The 19,195-nt window shown below is 39.7% G+C and overlaps 1 protein-coding gene across 13 annotated transcripts in view; it reads right to left on the reverse strand.

Annotated features, from left to right (window-relative positions):
• The window catches only part of TANC1 (tetratricopeptide repeat, ankyrin repeat and coiled-coil containing 1), a 209,703-nt gene that overhangs the window by 116,097 nt on the left and 74,411 nt on the right, over nt 1-19,195 (reverse strand). For all 13 annotated transcript variants that reach the window (XM_036237305.1, XM_036237311.1, XM_036237310.1 and 10 more), the window contains one exon: nt 2,356-2,556. In XM_036237305.1, the coding sequence (XP_036093198.1) occupies nt 2,356-2,556 (201 nt within the window). The remainder of the gene's footprint in view (nt 1-2,355; nt 2,557-19,195) is intronic.

A 19,195-nucleotide genomic window follows, 5' to 3' on the forward strand; every position in this document is an offset into this window, starting at 1 on the left:
AATCATGCGTCAGCTATTTTTATACACAGGTAGAACATTAGGGCCCTGGATAGTTTCCTAACAATATGGCTTAAGCAGAAGTCTGTGTGCGTTAGTTAGACACTGGGAAAGATAGTGTTTCCTCTCTGATGTATTTTGAGTCAATGCCATTTTTAGGCAAACACCTCTGCCCTCAACTTTCCTTTTCAAATTAAAATTATGAAGACAATGAAGCCAAAGTACTACTGTGAGACACTAATTTGAGGCGCAAATTTGGGCATAACGCAAGCACTGCTTAGTGTATTTAAATATCATTTGGACCAAAGGCATCTAATATGGAGAATATATTCTTCAATCCATTAAAAGGTTGAATGTTGCAGCACTACTCCCTTCTATTCATAAGGTCTTTCAAAGAATTCAGCAGAAAAACAAACTTCAGGATATTTTCTCAAAACTAACGATGTCTACTGTGGTCAGAACACAGGAGACAAGGCCCTGTCAGGGGTTTCCCTGCTGGTGTGCTTGTAGCCTGAGACCCTTCTGGATAGCCACACTTCCCAGGCTCGCCATATCACTCATTGCTACCTAGCATCCTACTAAAATGCCACTAAATAAACAAATAAACTGTAACCATGTGAAGTGATGGATGTATTAACTAACTTTATTGTAATAATTTGTCTATATATATATATGTAAAATCACTATGTTGTATACCTTAAACTTACACAATGTAATATGTCAACTGTATCTCAAATAAAGCTGGAAAAAGCAATAAATACATTTTAAAAGATGTAAGTCCCACTAAAACAAATACTGAATTTGTTATTAATAATAAAATTATATCTGAAATGCAGTATTCCCTAGTCTCTCAAGGCCCAGGCGACAAGTCCTTTGTAGTAGCACAGACTGGAGGAAAGAAAACCGTCCTAAAGGTCAGACCTCTGCACTTGGCATCACCCTCAGCTAAGGTCCCTAAGGATCCAGAAGGGTTCAGAATTCTATTATCTGTTTAATACAGATGAAGTATACTTGGAAAAGACACTGTGCCCATCCTCAACCATCAGACATAGGAAGCACACAGACAAACTAATTCAAGGGAAAAGGACAAACAATGTGGCTGATAAAGAAAGTAAAATGCTGCACACGATTTATAAAAAGGGAGTGATTCTAATGGGGGTAACTGACAAGAAAGGCAGTGTGAAAACTATGATTTCAAAGAAGAAAGCTGACAGAGATACAGCAGTAGGAGGCGGGCAAAGAGGAGGAAGAAAGGACATTCCAGGAATTTCCCCAAACACTGATAAACAGGTCAAATTCCTTGGCACAGGAAATCATTTCATACCGAAAAGGTTTCCAAGTTCCAACTAATGACTGGGTTGTAAACAATGTTGTCCAAAATAAGAAAGTTCTAGAATAATAAAATATTTTGGACACTCATCAATTCATAGCACTGTTTCTAACACTCAAAGCCTTGAGAGTTGCTCTCTTAATTTCATCCCCATCCCCAAAAACTACAAATATCCACTAAAAGAATCAGAAGTAATGCATCTGACTTTACAAGAAATACATATATTTAGGAAACCAGAAAAACATCCAATTTTACAGCACCAGCATACATTTTAGACCAATTCCAAACATATTTATATGTAAATGAGAAGAATCCTTGCACTAGCCATATGATCAATAAGGCCCCAAACTGTCATGCCCTCAGTAAACAAACACTCGGCAAAACTAAAAGATCAGAGAACTTTTATGACTCCAGGTATCAGCATTCTAGAAAGGCCTTTCCTCATATGATTCATAACCTCTCCAAGTAATGTTGGGTTTCTAACTTTAAATATAAAAGACTGGTAAGCATGAGGGAAGCAAAAATACTTTGAACAAGTAATCTATTAAGTCCTTTGCCCCCATCACTTCACAAGTCTGATTGTCACAAACAATTAACTTTTATAGCCATTCATATGCTCTACTGTGTGAACCAGAAAAATACATCAGTATATAACATTTGGTAGTAATAACTGGTAATTAGGTTACACTTGCCAAAACCCAAACCCTAAAATGCACCACAATGAGTTTAAAGTGTTCCCTAATTCATGAGCAAGAAAACACCAAAAACGATGATTAACATTAATATTTATAACAAGACCTTGAATCTTGTCAAAGTTTAGCCTCAGCAATAGTTTATGCATAGGTTGAACTAAATAAGTCTATCCAAACAATCATTTTTAAAAAATATTTTCTTTACCCAGAAGTTACTGTAACAAAGAAAAACCTTCTCCCGAATTTCTTTTAAGCACTAGTCTTGCTTAATTTCATACGGTTATTAAGTAAACAACCAAGACAGCTGGTTTGGGAGCTGTTTTGTTGCTCGTTTACCTGGGGATTTTTTGTTTGATCTTGATTGCACCGAGTGAGACTGTCGAGGCAGCAGAGGTGATGAAGGCAGAGACATTGACACACCTTTGGCCAAGCTCACTCTGTAGGTGTCCTCTGCTACAGAAAGACTGCTCATGGAAAAGTCACCATCATGGCTAAGGGGCAGGACTGGCGGGGAAGTCTCTGGACCAAAGTCACTTCCTGGAGTGGAGAAAGAAAACCTCAGATTAGACCATCCATCACAAGTAGATGCAAATTTATTCCTAAGGAACTATATTCTTAGAATTCCCATATATCATGTGTATGTGTTGAATATATTTTTTAATGATTTTTTTCCTCTACCACTTTTATAACTTTTTACCCTGTGAGGGAAAATTCGAGTTTCACCACTCAAGTATCAATGAACTCTTCCTCGTACCCCTTTCTGCACCATAGCAGCTGGTCTGGTTTCATTCAAAACAATGCGTCCCGAAAGCCACAGATCTGAGATTTAATCAAGAACAAGTATGAATGATCCACAAGAAGCTTTGATTTCAAGCTGAAGTAAGGGGGGCGGGGGAGGCGGAGCTACTGGCCTTACACAGGTATCAGCAGAACAAATCCAAACACCGAGATCCATTCCATAACTCCCTGGCCTCCCACCACTTCTCTCCAATAAAAGTGTCCAAAGGAGCATTTTAGCCTACTTCAATATTCCTCCCCGGCTTCATACATGTCTTCTCTCAGCTGGTCTACTCCACGCTCCCCATGGTGTGGAGTCTGCCCTCCTACAATTTAACTAGCCAAACCATTAGTCATGAGACTAGAACCACAGCTCACTTATTGAGCAGGTTCTCTTTGTTATTTAGCCCCTAAGCGAACTTAAGGACAAACAAGTTTATTATTATAAAATTAAACATTCTAGAGTAAGCAGATCCAAAGAAAAAATACAGAGGAAGCAATTACAGTGAAGAGAGTACACAGGGAAGGGAGGCAAGACCACCCTCTCTGGGAAAGAAAGAAAGAAAAAAAAAAAAAAAACAGCCAACCCTTAAGAATTCAGATCCCATGCTCTCCTATTGTTCCTCTCCAACCCATCACCTTCCTCCACCCCCACTAAGAAGCAACTGAGGGAGTGCAAGCATAGGGGGTAAATCATTATCCCGATGATTATTAAAAACATCTTCAAGCTCTAAACAATAAACGGCAAAACTGGAAAGCTTTAGAAAGTTTTCTACAAGCAAACTAGTCTCTCTGAGAAATGCTATTCAATTGGTCTTTACCATGCCTCTCTGACTCCAAAAAATCAAGGTCTGGATTTGAAAACTGTCTAGGCAGACAGAAACTCAATTTCTGTAGATCATGTACACAAGGCTCAAAGGGATGTGAGCCAAACCATCCCATTCAAACTGCACCGTGGTGCTTGTTTCTCATTTGAGTAGGTGTGGTGAAGTAGGGAGTCCCCCGCTCCACAGACCTGGAGGGGGTGCTGTTTAAAACACACAAACAAGCTCGTGTCTGACTTTCAAAGGCAACCCAAACCCAGGGTACCTGCCAACAGAAAAGCCATGGGTTCTGCAGTGGGTGAGATGGCAAATTCAGAAAGGTAATTTGGTCTCACCTGGCCTGGCTTGAAGGGGTTTTAATAAAGTTGGAAAACTAAATATTTATCACTAAATGCCCAAATGACTGATATTTGAAAAAAAAAAAATTACCAGGAAACCCTCATTAAAATTTTCAAAAACAAGAACATACACGCAAACACCAAAGACAAATACCATTCCGTCTTTGAAAGAAAGCAAGCGGGAGTTAGTGGAGAGCCTTAGATCCTAAGTCCATGTGAGTTACTGTCACTGCTCTGGTCCTCCTACAGTTCTTGCCCACCTTCTTTCCTGAGCCTGCACTGTAAGATGCCATTACCTCCAATATCCAGGACCTGGGAGCTAGTCATACACCACCATGGTCAAGCCTGAAATCTTTCAAAGCCACCTCTCTGAGGTCTTGAGCCAGGACATGCATTTTCCCAGTTGCCTCCCCTCCAACTGTCTGGTGATGAAACAGATCTTAAGGCACAGCTGGGGGTGCACCATAAGGCCAACCCGCACTGAATGCCTACCACACTGAGACTTGTGAAAGTAGAAGGGACAGTTGTTCTCTCTGGTCATGTTCTCTCAAGACCAGTTCCAACAACCACATCAGTGTCAATTTGGGAATGTAAACAGGTGCTGTGCTTACAAGAATGATGCCTGGCCACCTGATACCTGGATGCTTGGCAAGAAACAGTAGGAGATGGACAAGAAGTTGGAAAGCACTAAGGCCACAGCCAAAAAGCTCAGGGTATTACACGCATAGCATTTGGGGGGACCTTTAAGAGGTGACACTGGCTTTCCATGTGGTTTAAAGAGAGTCACATTACCCTGTGGCTGCCCTTATGCTGCCTAAATAACAGACTTGGGTAGTCAAATGGCTGTGGGATGGCCTGACAAGGCACTGTCTTTCCTACTCACACAGTATTTCTGACTTATCCAAAAAAAAAGCCACCCAGACTTCAAGTCCCTTACTTTGGATAAGTATACAAAATTAGAGAGAAATGCATCTACTGTGACAACACCGGAAATAAAAAGTAAAGCTCATTACTGAGAAAGAGTTTATTCTCTTAAATACTTAGTATCCTCCGACGTGACACAAGAAAAATTGGGGATTCAAGGAAGGGTAAAAGACAAAAAGAGCTTCTTACTTACAAATTCTGCCCACAAACTTTGTTTATAGCAAGCAAAGCAAATATTTTCATTAACTGCAAGTCTGGTGGGGGTGAGTTTCCGAAGCATGCCGTAACCATGAGGACCTTCAGCCCTGGAGCAGCTGTGGTCCAGCACTTTGATTTTATGTGATCGGCAATAAAATAGGACTTAGAGATGGTGTTTGGGGAGGAACGGTTTCTATTTCCAGTTTACTTTGACATCTCACTATAATATCAGTCCCAAACATGCTGTTCTGTTGGTTTGTTTTGCAAGCACAGTTAAAAATCCCAAACTTCCAGCCTCCTTTTATTTGAAAGGCACACAGCAGGGAGAGAAGTTCTGTGTATGAAGAGGCAGCACAAAGCAAATAGTGTGGTGATCCAGTGGTTTAGAAGTTGAAGATAGCACTGTGGAGCGTGGCAAAGGGATTCCAGTCAAAATCAGTCCAAGAGTATCACAAAGATTCAGATGACGCCGGTGGCAGAAAGCGAAAATCTCTCAGGAGTGTCCATGAGAACTATGCGATGTTGGTGTGGGCAACACAACACCAGAGATGCTCCGGTTGATTAGCGTGCCTCAGCAGATACTTAAAGAGGTTTAAGAGGAATGAAAAACATTTCATTGCAATGACCACCGTGGCTGGCGCATTGCTTTTAGCCTCAACTAAGTGATGGGAAACACAGTTCAATCACCCTTCCTGTTGCTGCAGCAGAAACGCCCAGGCCAGGTAGGATGATGCATTCTCTTCAAGTTCGGAAAACCGTATCAATCACAAATGATTTACCAGGCCTCCGCCTGTTCCACCAGCAGGTGTTTTCCATGGAACATTTTCATGCCATAGACACTCACATCCAGCCCAACATGCTTTCATTCTCAGACAGCATCTAGTCCAGTCACACTGTATCACAGACTGGAAGCTGGGGCATGGGCATTACCCATGAGGAAGTTAGAGCCTCCCCCCAACTAGCCAGCAATTAAGAACTTTACTTTGGGGGTGGGGAATGAAGGTCCCCCAAACAGACAAGTTATTAAATAAGTTAAATCTATAAAAGGTCAGCATGTTTTTGCTATAATAGCTTAGCTTTTGCCTATGGCCTGTCATTCATATGAGCACATACATCTTTTTTTATTTTAAAATCACCAATTCAGAGTTTCAAAAATAAAAGACTATAACGAGCATGGTGGCATAAGGCTCCTGTTTGTAATAAATGCAAGTAAATACATACACACATACATACACACGAGAGAGCTGTAAATCCAAGTCATAGTTTGCGAAGATAACTGGAATTATCAAAGGGGATAAAGCCATTCAATAAGGCATTTTAAATTGGCAGAAATGACTTTTGATTACAGCTCTTCATTTTAAAGTTTTCCACTATCACAAAGTTTTTCACAGACTGAAAAGGGATTTAAATGCATACTGGCAGAAAACGCAAACCCGGGAGATAATGCATGTTTAAAGGCAGCTAGGCAGAATGGCGATGTCCACCACAGATTCAAGTACATGGAGTGTAGGATTAGAAAGGGCTTAAAAAATGAGGGCAACGAAGCCCGGGAGATGAAAGTAAAAGCATATTTGAAAAAAAGTAGACCTGAGAAAAGCAAGGGTGAGCTCAGACATTCAGGTAAATAGGTCTGCAGATGCAGGAAATAAGATTTCCATTTATTGTGTCGTTAGGTGGAGGAGGGGGGGAAATGGAAGCTCAGAATAGAAAGTGGAAAGATGTTCTGTTTATCCAGTTCCAGAAAACGGGAGTTGTGCAATACACTTAACTAGGGCATTAAATGTGTTAAGTATCTTTGGTGTGGTCCCTGCCTGAGAGGGCACTAATGTTTCTTAAGCATATTTCCAACATAAGGTTTTATAACCATATAACTCATTTATATTTACAGAAACCTAGAAAATTGAAAAAGACTTCCTCCCACAAGATTTGGTATCATTTTTGGAAACTTCGGAAGGCTGTCTCTGTAACTGAAAGCACTTTAAACCATTTTACATCTCATAAGATCTCCCCAAGTATCCAGACTGATTGTTAATATGCATTTTAAAAAAGAAAGATTAATATATCCAAGAAAGAAATTTTCTAAAACATTATTCACACAGTTGTGACTAATTGCCAAACAATCCCTCTAAGAGAAAACAAAGCAGCTAACCTCCAGAACACAGAAAAACCTGGTCAATAGGATTAAGTTTACCCTGTCTTCAAAATTCTCCCAAGCAGGTTCTAAACAGAAATCAGTAAATAGTATCTAGACGGTTTTATTCTTAATACTCAACGATTATAGAACCAAATGTACTTTACCCTGAAACAGATAATGAGTAAACAGACTGGCATTTCCTCTCTAATTGTCAGTTTTCCCTCTAAGGCATGTCATCATGCAAGTTTCTGAGCTTAAAGACTACATAACCTCAGAAAAACTCCCACTCCGAAGCCCTAGGGTGGTGCACTTTCCAATAAAAAAAAGTTTTATTTAGACTCACTATGTGTTAGGAGAGCGTTTCAGGTGCTTCCTATCTATAAACTCATATCTTTATAACCGCTCTATAAAGTAGGTGCTAATAGCATGACTCTCCTTCAATAAGGAAACTGAGGCACAGAAAGCATCAAGTATCTTGCCACAGGAAACTGGCAAATAACAGAGTCGAACTTGAACCCAGGCCAGGCAGTCCCAACCGGAGTTCATTCTCTCGCCACCACTCCCCTGAGAAAAGGCGACCAACACGGGCCTTTCAACATTACGTCGTTTTGTATATTCAATAGGAAAACCAAAAAACATATCTAGGTCTACGCGCAGCACTGGGCCACTGTGAGAAGAAACCTGTCCCGTCATCTATTTTCACTTTTCGTGCTGGTTAATTAGCTCCCCAGCGCTCCTGGAACACTCCATCTGGGAGGCACTCGGGCCCGGGGATCATTACTTTTCTTTCAGTCACACCTTATGCTGTCACCGTACAAGTGAAGTTCATCTGAGATAGATGTTAAGTCATCAAGCACCCTAAATAGTTTCTTCTCATGTTTCTTGGCACTGTAAATTCGTTAACTCCTGCAGCCTTTGGGCCTGCCATCTCTGCTGCCACATAGAACGAAGAATCCCGCCACTCTGCCTGGCCCAGGTGAATGAAGTAGTGAAGCAGCTACGGGAAAAAGCAACCCGGCGGGGCTCATGAAATAATGGAATTCATTACTCTACATTTTCTTGTCAGGCATACTCCAGACCCAAGAACTGTCAGACACACCACACTCAGAATCTGAGATAGGCCACGCCGGCCACTACTGCCCATGATTAGTTCCTATCCCTGCACAGAAGGCTGGCTGAGCATGTGCATCCCAGGGAGACTGTCTAAATCGTCTGGTGTCCAGCGCAGGCACTGGCTGTTAAAGCTCACCAGACTGAGAACCACGGTAAAAAGAAGGTGGTTAAACAGATCTGAAACAACTGTGTTCCTATTACAAGACAGAGATGAGAGAGGTGAAAAAGAAAAGAAACTTCATACTCAATCATCAGATGATTAAGTTTCCATTATTCAAATTGTGTACTCCTTAAGTATCTGTGTATACACACGTGCAGATACATCGTGTGTTTATACATCAATATATGTAAACATACACACTTGCACGTTCATGGAGGGTTTCTAGAAGGACACACAGGAACCAAGAGCAGTGGCTGCCTCTGGGAACAGAAACTGACCAACTGGGAGCGTGGATGGAGGTATATGCTTTTATATGGTTTATATTGTTTTCCATGTGCGTACGTTTCCTATAAATATTTGAAATTTACATTCCCTAGGATTGAACCATGTATAGAGGTGAAGATCTTAAGTCTAAATGAGCCACCTGCAATGGCCTAACTTGCCAAGTGAATGAAAGGAAGTTCCACTACACGAACACCGTTTAAAGTGACAATGTGTGGTGCTGACTGCTCAGAGGTGATCTTGTTTCCAATTGGCTGAGGTGGACACAGGATAGAAGAGTAAGAAGGGCACCAGTGCCCTACTCTGATTCCCGGCAGCACTGAGTGCACTTGATCTCATCATCAATGGGCCCTGTGCAGGCATATGCTTCTTCTCTGCCCACTCTTCACCCTGGCTCTCTCCCAAGTCCTGGTCATGTCTGCTGCTGGGGTGGAATGTGGGAGCACTTGTGGATGCAGCTCAGACAGGGTAATACGGAGCCGTGGGGAAACATCAGGTCTGCCAGGGAGAAGGCAGAAAGAGGGAAAGAGAAGGACTGAGGCAGGACAGGAGCAAGGAAGACAGAGGTTAAAAAAAAAAAAAAAAAGAGGGGAAATAACTACTATTGTAGGGGGGTAAGGTAGAGGTAGGATGTGAATTCCTGTTTCGGTTGAAAACTGCCTCTGGCTAACAGTCCTCACAAAACTCCTAAGAATCTCATAAAATACCTGTAACTACAAAGTAAAAGATAAAAACTCACAAGTTCAAAAACTATATACCAAAAGCGAGTGCCAGAAATGAAAAGAATTCTCAGTAATTTTAAGGATGGAAATGGAGCATCTGTTTTCTTCCACACATGAGCCCACCAGGTGGGGAAGACACCCCGTCCCTTACACCCTGATGTCTGTTCTGCTATCCACCCCAGCCTACCAGCAGGAACCAAGAGATTCATGCAAGTAAACTGGGCTTTCCTATTAAATATAGAATGAAAATCCAGCCCCCTAAGCACCCCCAAAATAATAAATGGTGGGAGACTGAGAAAACACCACTTATTCCTGAAAGGGAAGGGAATATCTTCTTGAAGACTCAAAGAAAAAAGACTGAGAAAAAAAAAAAATTCAGTAAACTGTTTGGCACCCTCAATAGAACGCGGGATAACATGGCTTCTTTACCTTTCATATGGTGTTTTTGTTTTAATTACTTTATCTATAGGTTGGACTAAGATTAAAGAGAAAGAAAAAGCAAAAGCCAAATTACGATCCACATTTCAGGCATAAAGACTAGAATTAACACTACAGAAAGTTCACTCAGTGATGAAGAATAAGCCTGAGGCAGTGTCCCCAGGATGCTGAGGAAAGGGGCAAACAGTTTCATGATATAAGAAAATGATTATAGGTATGGAAAACAAAATGTATTCCTGAGAAGAAATAAGGACATGATATTAATTTTAAAAACTCAAACACAATCATTTTTGAATTGAGTTTTGCAGATTAAAAAGGACCCACTATGTTCGGTACTGTTCCCCTGAAGGGAGACCCCCACATCCTGCTAAAACTAAATTGACAGTTTAAGAAAAAATCCTACCAAGCATTCAGGTAAATATATAGTTATAACAATTAATGGGCTATCAACCAAAGAGACTTTCAAAGGAACCAGCACTTAGAGCCCAACTGCTCTCAGACTTCTTGTATTAGTATCTAGGGCTGCTGTAACAAAGCACCACAAACTGCATGGCTTAAACAACAGAAATGTATCCTCACATTTCTGGAGACTGTAAGTCCAAAATCAAGTTATTGGACAGGGTCCATGCTCTCTCTGAAAGCTCTAGGGGACAATCTGGCCCATGGCTTTCTCTCAGTTTCTGGTGATTCTGGACTTCTAGACACATCACCCCAATCTCTGCTTCCGTAATGATAGGGCATTATTTCCTGTGTACATGTCTCTTCTAAGTACACCAGTCACAAAGGAGTAGGGCCCACCCTAATCAAATACGACCTCATTCTACCTTGATTATCTCTACAAGAACCCTACTTCCAAATACAGTGACTCTCACAGGTACTGAGGGTTAGGACTCCAATGGCATCTTTTTAGAAGACACAGTTCCATCCATAACATTTCTTACTGCCAGAAGTCAAAAATCAACCCCTACAGCACCTGAAGCAGCAGGTAGCAGGATGGAGTCTTATAAAACCAAACCACATTTTCATTAAATGCAATATTAACTAAAAAACATTCTCAGAAACTCAAAGAAGACTCAGAATGCACAGCCCATTTATCCTTGAGAAAAAAGCTACTTAATCAAATTTAATTACTCAACTGTGGGGACATTATGATTAAAAAGAAAAAAAAAAAAGGCAATATAAGCTATCGCCCAAGCCCAGCCTTCGAATGCTTCACTCAAATGATCCTCTTCTACTTCCACTACTGTCCTGGAAATGTTTTCTGGACCATATCTTTCACCACGTAGTGCAGGAAGCATCTCTATCTGGTGACCTCTTAAAACGATAGCACCCTGTGCCAGAACCTGCTAACAATGGCTAATATTTTTTACATGATTGTGACACTGGCCAGAGAAAGCTCTCTCCACCCCTCTCCACTCTGAGCAAACAGAGTAACAGAGACTATTACAATGACCACTTCCATTCCCAAGGAACTGAAATTACAAAAAAAAAAAAAATGAGATTACCATATGGTCAAAGTTTTTTAAAACGTGGAATAAACCTTTAAGCCAGTATAGTCAAATTTATACATGCCACATGATGATGGGAATATACCATGTGCCACCAAAAGCTAGAAGGAAGGTCAATAAAATGTCACTGGGTGGTTATTCCAAGAGGGTGGAAGTATCGACGGATTTTTCCTTTACATTTTAAGGTGGATGTATGTTGTAACGTTTTTACAAGAATGTTTTATAAAACACTTTAATGTCTATTAAACATTTATTTGAAACAAATTTGTGTCTATCTTCTTTTAATTCCAGGTTTCCCAGCAAGCCCCCACATCCCCATCTCCCATGGGTACCTACGGGTCCCTTTCTCCAGGAAGAAGGACTCACTCTTCCATATCCAGGTACCTCTAATTATGCCTACTGGTTTTACTCAATCCACCTTGCCTCGTCCATCCAGCTCAAACTGTCCATAGTCATCTTTCCCCCAGGTCTTTCTGACATTGCACAGTCCTCCTTGTTGAAGTTCTAGACTGGCTCCCTCCTATAATCACCTTGTGGTCCAAGGTACCATACATACTCCGAAGTAATTAAAAGGAACCTCGCTGCCCTGGCTTTGTCTTCACTGATTTTTCTGCTTTTAACTTACAACCTCCAACCAATTAATCTTTCTCTTAACATTAAAGTCCCTCCAAAACCACCTCCTCCATATACCCTTTGAATTTATAACAACACAGAGAACTCCATTTGTTCCAAAGAACTTTGAGGGTGGTGGTGGAGGGGGGGAGTGGTGACGTGGGGAATGATGAGGGTAGGATGATCATGCCGCACATCTTACATCTGTGAGAACAATGCCTGGGAACTCAACTCTGCAATAGGGCAGCCCTGGGGACCGCACCTACACCCTGGACACCCAACTCCTAAAGCCTTCTCCATTGCAATCACGTACTCAGCCCCACCATAACTGCTAGAGCTCACTTACCCCAGGCTTCGCACTCAGTACTCACGTAGCACATCGGGATTCATATTGAGTTCTCTAAGTGTATATGTAGGCTCATCGAGTATATTTGCCCTAATAATGAAGGTGATTATGCTGGCAGTTAAAACCTTACTTTGTGTACAACAATATAAGCACTTTATATTCATTAGCTTATTTATACCACCTATTCCATTTAAAGTAGATGCTGTCATTGTCCCCTTGTTACAGATGAGGAAACTATGGCTTTGAGAGGCTAAGTAAGCTGTCTGGAGTCCCAGCCTATAAAATGGCAAATCCCGATTTTAACCCAGGCAGTCTGAGCCCACAGCCAAAATTTTTAACCATGGCATCACACTGGCCTGCCTTCCCACACCACGCGGATCCACTAACCAAGGTGTATGCTGAGCATGGAATACTATTCGGTGCTTGAGAAATTCTGACTATCACCCACAGATAATTTAGCAAGTCATGTTGCTCTGAATGATAATCATCAGGAACATTCTGTCACGTTGGACATGCTGACATTTTGGGGGTGGAAAAATAAGAGGGAAAAGGCTTTAGAACAATACCATAACCAGTACACCACCCCCTCACTAACTACTCAAATCCAAACTCTGGCAGTCCCATCAGCAAAGCTGCCTGCCAACAGGCCTCGTTACAAGAGGAGAATAAAAGGGAGCTGCTACCATTTATCTTATTTCAACTCCTTACAAGGAAAATGGGATATATAAACATTCAGGGAAACATGCCTCAAAGTTTCTAGGCAGTATTTAAAGTTTCTTCTCCACAAAAAAACACTTTAAAAATGCAACACAACCAATTCAATGCACATTCTAGAAAGAAGCAGATGAAATCAATTGTGTACATGTGGCTATTCAACAAGATCCTTTTCAGGCCTGATTAGGGGGGAGGACAGGGAGTGGGACAGAATGAGATGACTTTACATTTTCTGCCTTTGCCATTTTATTTGCTATATTCCCCTGTCATCATCGCCACAAAAAGAAATCACAGCTCAGTTTTCGACACAGCAGCCTCAATGACATGTCTGGTAAAATATCTTAGCAACAATGTCAATATTGTCTCACTACAGCTAACCATATTAACATTCCGCACTAATCATTATTTCTCAAATATAAAATGGAATGCGAGTTACTCACTTCATTCATTCTGAGTATGGCTGGCAAAACAGCCCTCTAACAATTTCTATATAGTTGCATGTAAATTAAACATCAAAATTATATTCGCTAGCTTTTAGTTTTTGTGTATTTAACTTGCAAGCGTGAACACAAGCAAATGTTGATGAGGAATCAGCATAAATACAAGAACCAAATAAGATATACTGACAAATTACTTCAATCAAATCCTGTCCCTTATTATTTCTGTAATGAAATCCTTTCGAACTCATCTGCTTGTACATATATATTTCAAATTCATCTTTATAGGGCTGCTAAGAACAGGGTTTACTAGGTAGTGGGGAGCTCTTTCTCTTAAGAGTTTTCAAAGTCATATACACAGGCTTCTGCCATGTCTTGTTGAGGCTGGCCCTGCATAAACACATGAACGAACAGAACACCAGAGGCTCTCAAACCTGGTTACCCATTCAAAAATCATTTTAAAAATATACACAATCTTGGGCCCCACTGCCAGTGAGTGACGCAGTAGGTCTGATGGGAACTAGAGTCACAAGGTGGCTCTGGTGATCCAGCCAGATCTAGGAATCACTGCACCAGACAACTAGAGCTGGTTCTTGTAAAGCCCCGGTGAACACCAAATCACATAGCCACGACACGTTTGAGTGCACACACATCTCTACGCAGAATTCTGGTATGGGATCCTTGCATTAAGGCCTCACACTGCTCAGTGTTGTCTCTCCCTCTCCTTCCCCTCCATTTTTCTAGTGAACACGTGCCCTCCCATTCTATTTACAGCAACTGACCCACAGCACTCCACTAAAGCCAGGCTTACCACCACAGCTCTCTCCTCCACCTGCTCCGGATGGAATGGCCAGGGTCATGTCTGCCGCATGGACCAGGGGATGAACAAAACAAAAATGTCCAAGACACTACTATTTACTAAAGCTTGAAGAAGAGGGTCATGGGGTGGAAAAGCAAAGAAGGCAGAAGGGTATAGAAATTACCACAAATTATAAGAGCAAACATTTACAAAATTTTTACTATATATAGTCCAAGCACTCTTCTAAGCACTTTAAGTCAATGCATCTTCAGGACAACCAATAATCTTAGAAGGCAGATATTGTTAGCATCCCCATTTTATAGATGCAAAATAGAAACAGTGAGGTTAAGCAACTTAACCTGGGAATTAAACCTGAGCCACCTGGTGGCTATACTGCCCTGAACATAGGCTTTGGAAATAGAGACACAAACTGGATTCGAATCCTAGTTCTGCCACTTAGTACCTGTGTAGTCTTAAGCTAGTTCTTAACCTACACTAATAAGCTATTGATTGTGTGAGGTTATAACTGTTTATAAGCATTTAACACACTATCTGATGCACAATAAACATTCAAAAGGCAACTTTTACTAGTAATGCCATATCTTCTCTCATGGATTCACTTCCTGGCAAACAGTGGTTTCACATTCTAATTTCTTTACTAGCTCGAGGAAGAAAAAGAAGTATCTCATCCCTCCCTCACAACATCTGAGTATCAAAAACTCCTGATAGAAATGTAAATATCTGTATATTTTATTTCCTTGCTTAATGGGCATTTACCAAAACCAAGGATACCATGGGGTAAAAACAAATTTCCCATTGTCAACATTATCATGCCGAAAGTTAAAAAAAAAAAGGCAAAAAAAAATCCTATTTGACCCGCTATGATTACTATATGATGCAAATAAGAGATTATTACCTTTATTTTATAGGCAAGAAAACTGAGGTTCAGAAAAATGAAACAACTTGTTCAAAGAGACCAAGTAGGTATGTTCAAACTGGAACTCTAAGTTTTCTGAAGCCGAACCAACAGAATGCTTCTTCATCTTTAAATGCTGCTTCCATAAATCAGAAGGGATTTGAAGTACTTTTTGGCAAGTCCAATAATCTTGGTAACAATTTAATGGATAGAGAGGGGAAAACTCCAGAATCTCTAATCTTCGGCATTTTAGAGCTAAGGACATAGCTCCAAGACGTTTAATCAGATTAGCAGCATCAAAACTCTCACACAAAGCAGGGGGGAAATGCTGACCTCCCTGAAATAATGATCTGTAACCTCTCAGGCAGTTTTCAACATGAAACTTAAAGAATTAAAACAAAACCCTTCGCTTAATCCTATCAGAAATGAAGGATGACTTAGGTGAATCTTTTCAGGTTTCATAATTCAAAGTTAAACATGACATCCTTGATTTGATTAGAATTCTAGCTAGTCAACGATCAGTGGTTAACCTTTCGAAAATAACTAAAATGGCTATGGAACCCAACAGAATAATAGTTAAAATGAACAGGCAGAACAGAGAAAAATTTAAATCTTTACTTTTGACAAAAACTTAAAAAACATACACTAGTTGCCAAACATGGGTTTAAACTCTTTATAAATATTAACCCATTTGATCCTCATGAGTGACCTACGAGGCACAGAAAGGTCAAGTGATTTGCTCAAGTTGACAGAGCTGGTAAACTGTGGCGCTAGGGTACAAATCCAGGCAGTATGGTTTCAAATGGCCAATAAACATAAAAATGTGTTTTAATTCATTCTAAAAAAAAATTGCATAATTACAACAATGAGATACAATTTTTCTCTATCAGCCTGGCAAAGATGAACTAGTTTGATTATAACCTGTGTTGGTAAGAATGTGAACAAGCAAGCATCCTCACATACTGAAGGTGAACTTATCCATTTAATGCCACCTTTTTGAAGGGCAATTTGATATAATCTAGGAATGTTATGTAAATGAACAAACTTGTTAACCAAAAGTTTTTCTTACGACTATTCTTATGAAAGCACCGGCAGGTATGCACAAGGAGATTCACTCTAGTATTAACTGTAATGATGACAAAGATGAAATAAATTATAGGATATTTGTCCACTGTAACACTGAGAAGCTTTTTAAAAACCTACATATTAGTATGTACTAACATGAGAAAATGTCTAAAAATGTATTCATTCAACACAGTAATATAAAATAAAGCACATTGTAAAAACCATGTGGGTCTTAAGGATATACACATGAATATATGTGTGTGCATGCACACACATATGAATAGAACATATATAGAAAGATCAAATAAGAAACCGTTAACGTTAATTGCCCTGGGGAGTGAAAGGGAAGCAGAGAAGAAGTGGGGAGGGTATCTTTACTTTTAATATCATTATATAGCTCTTTTTAATAACTGTATGTTATATCAACTATTACATTTATTGCGTTCGAGTGGCTTTACAAAGAAAAGAAAACGGGATGGATTTATAATAGTCTCAAGGACACAAAACAGAAACAGGCTTTAAGATACAGAAAAAGAGATTACAATGACAGTCTAGAATAAGACCTCATAAGAATTTCAGAAACAATCGTAGTGAAGAAAAAAGAAAATATTGCTAGAGAAAAAATAAATCAAAATAAGTATCCCTGGAGAGACACATTATATACATAAAGGAAATCTACTGTCTACTTCAGGGATGTTTTCCTTTATATTTACTCATTGCTAGAGATAAAAAAATAAGGGAGTGAGCAGAGACATGGTAGAAACTGACCTAGTCTGGAATCAAAAACTGCACTTTGATCTCATCATTACTTTAGCTACATGACCTTAGGCGGTTGTTCAATGCTTCTTTTCCAACTATTCCTCAAAAATGATGACACTGAACTCAGTTTCTAAGATCCTCCTAGATCTAAAGCCTTTTGTTTTATCGATTTAACTTAGTTTGAAAAAGAATCCCTCTGCATAATAATCTAAGAATATGAGCCATGGAGAAAAAAAAATTTTTTTTGCACTTAAAAACACAGTAATTAAGGAGATGCTTATTTATCTGGAACTATCGCTGCCTGCTGTTAGGAGGAACTCACCAGGAGTCAAGCTTCTGGCATATCCAGGTAACAGAAAGCACTTAGACTTTTTGACTGTGCATAGAGACAGGATGCTATCAAGTACTGTGGAAAACCAGATGACTCATTCAAGTTGGTTTTATGCTTTTACTTGGTTTCTCTATAAATAAGCTTCTTAAATATAAGCCAAGCAGACTAGCAGATCTCTAACCTCAGCACAAACATGAAATTTTAACACTGCAGGACACACTTCATTCGACCCATGGAACACAAGCAGTTTCACTATTAGCAACGTCAATGAAAATCCCCCTTTGAGTGACTTTATAAGGAAATCCCGCTCCACACCAGGGGTACACTAGGAAAATGGAAGAATCAGACTGAAGAGACTCAAACATTTCCAGCAGGAAAAAAATGTACAAGGACATAAAAAGATAATCGTTGAAGAGAAAATATAAATGAGCACTAAATATTTAAAGAGGCTTATCAATCTCAAAGAAGTGCCAATTAAAAATACATGTTTTAACCTATAAAACTGGCAAAGATTATTGTAATCCAAAAATACCCAATACTAGCAAGAGTCATGCAAGCAGGCACGCTCACATGCTGCTTACACAGGTGGTGACCAACACGATCCTTCTGGAAAACGATTTGGCAAGAGGATCATGAGTTACTGAAAAGTTCATTTCCTTTCACCATTAATTCCTTGCCTAGAAACATTCTATTGTAAAAAGGTATGTATTTTCCAGGCTTTAAAAAAATGAGAAAAACATGGAAACAATTATAATGCACCCAAACGAAACTGTATATTGGTACAATGAAGTATCAGGCATTTTTCAAAGAATAGCACCATTAAAAAAGATGAATCGAAAGATAAAAAATATCATGGGTTTTCTTCCTTCCCCCCTTCCACCCAGGGTTTTTTTTTTTTTTTTCCTAACAGTATTTTCCAAATTTTCTACAATGAGCACATACTACTATATTAGACATTGATTCAAAGACATTTATTCTCACTTTAACTTTTCCGAAGCCCAGTTGTACATAATAGTGGATGGCATCTTAAAATCGCTACCACCCAGGCAGCAGCTGCAATAAGGCCGTGACCGTGCAAACCTGGGTTATTACATCGAGTGGAGTGACTAGACAATTGTAACCCCTTATAGGTTTCAGTCAACAAACCACTTAAGGTCTATTGTGGAAAGAATAAGAACCGTGGATTTTATCCTCCATCACTGCCTTCCATTAAAACCTCCTTTTGAGATCATGAAAGGATGTCATCAAACTTGCAGGATATATGTCTGCAGCTTAGAAGAAAGTCTTCGAGAAAACAGAAGGATTCAAAAACTGCTGCAGCATCAGTGCTAGTAATGGCAGAGAAGATGATGTGGGGTGGGGGGAACATATATTGACAACTAGATAATAAAAAATGATTTAGAAGAATGCGGCTCTGAAGTGAATATAAATCTGAAATATCAACAAACTTATGTTACCCTTCTATTTATGAAAAAGATACATAAAAATAACTAAAAAAAGGAAAATAGTAAGCATAACAAACTTTAATAAAGTATTATGTCAGTTTAATTGACAGCAGTTCTTTCTTCCTTAGTAGTACATAAAATGGTACGTTTAATTATCAATGAAATAAGGTATCACATTTATAAACAGAACAATAAAGACAAGTGCTATGGGCTGAAATGCATCCTCTCAAAATTCCTGTGTTGGAGCCCTAACCCTCAATGTGATGGTGGGGCCCCTCACAATGGGATTAGTGTCCTTATAAAAAACACCAAGAGCATGCTGTCTGTCTCTCCT

Source organism: Rousettus aegyptiacus, unplaced genomic scaffold, assembly GCF_014176215.1.
Source record: "Rousettus aegyptiacus isolate mRouAeg1 unplaced genomic scaffold, mRouAeg1.p scaffold_m13_p_2, whole genome shotgun sequence".
NCBI lineage: Eukaryota > Metazoa > Chordata > Mammalia > Chiroptera > Pteropodidae > Rousettus > Rousettus aegyptiacus.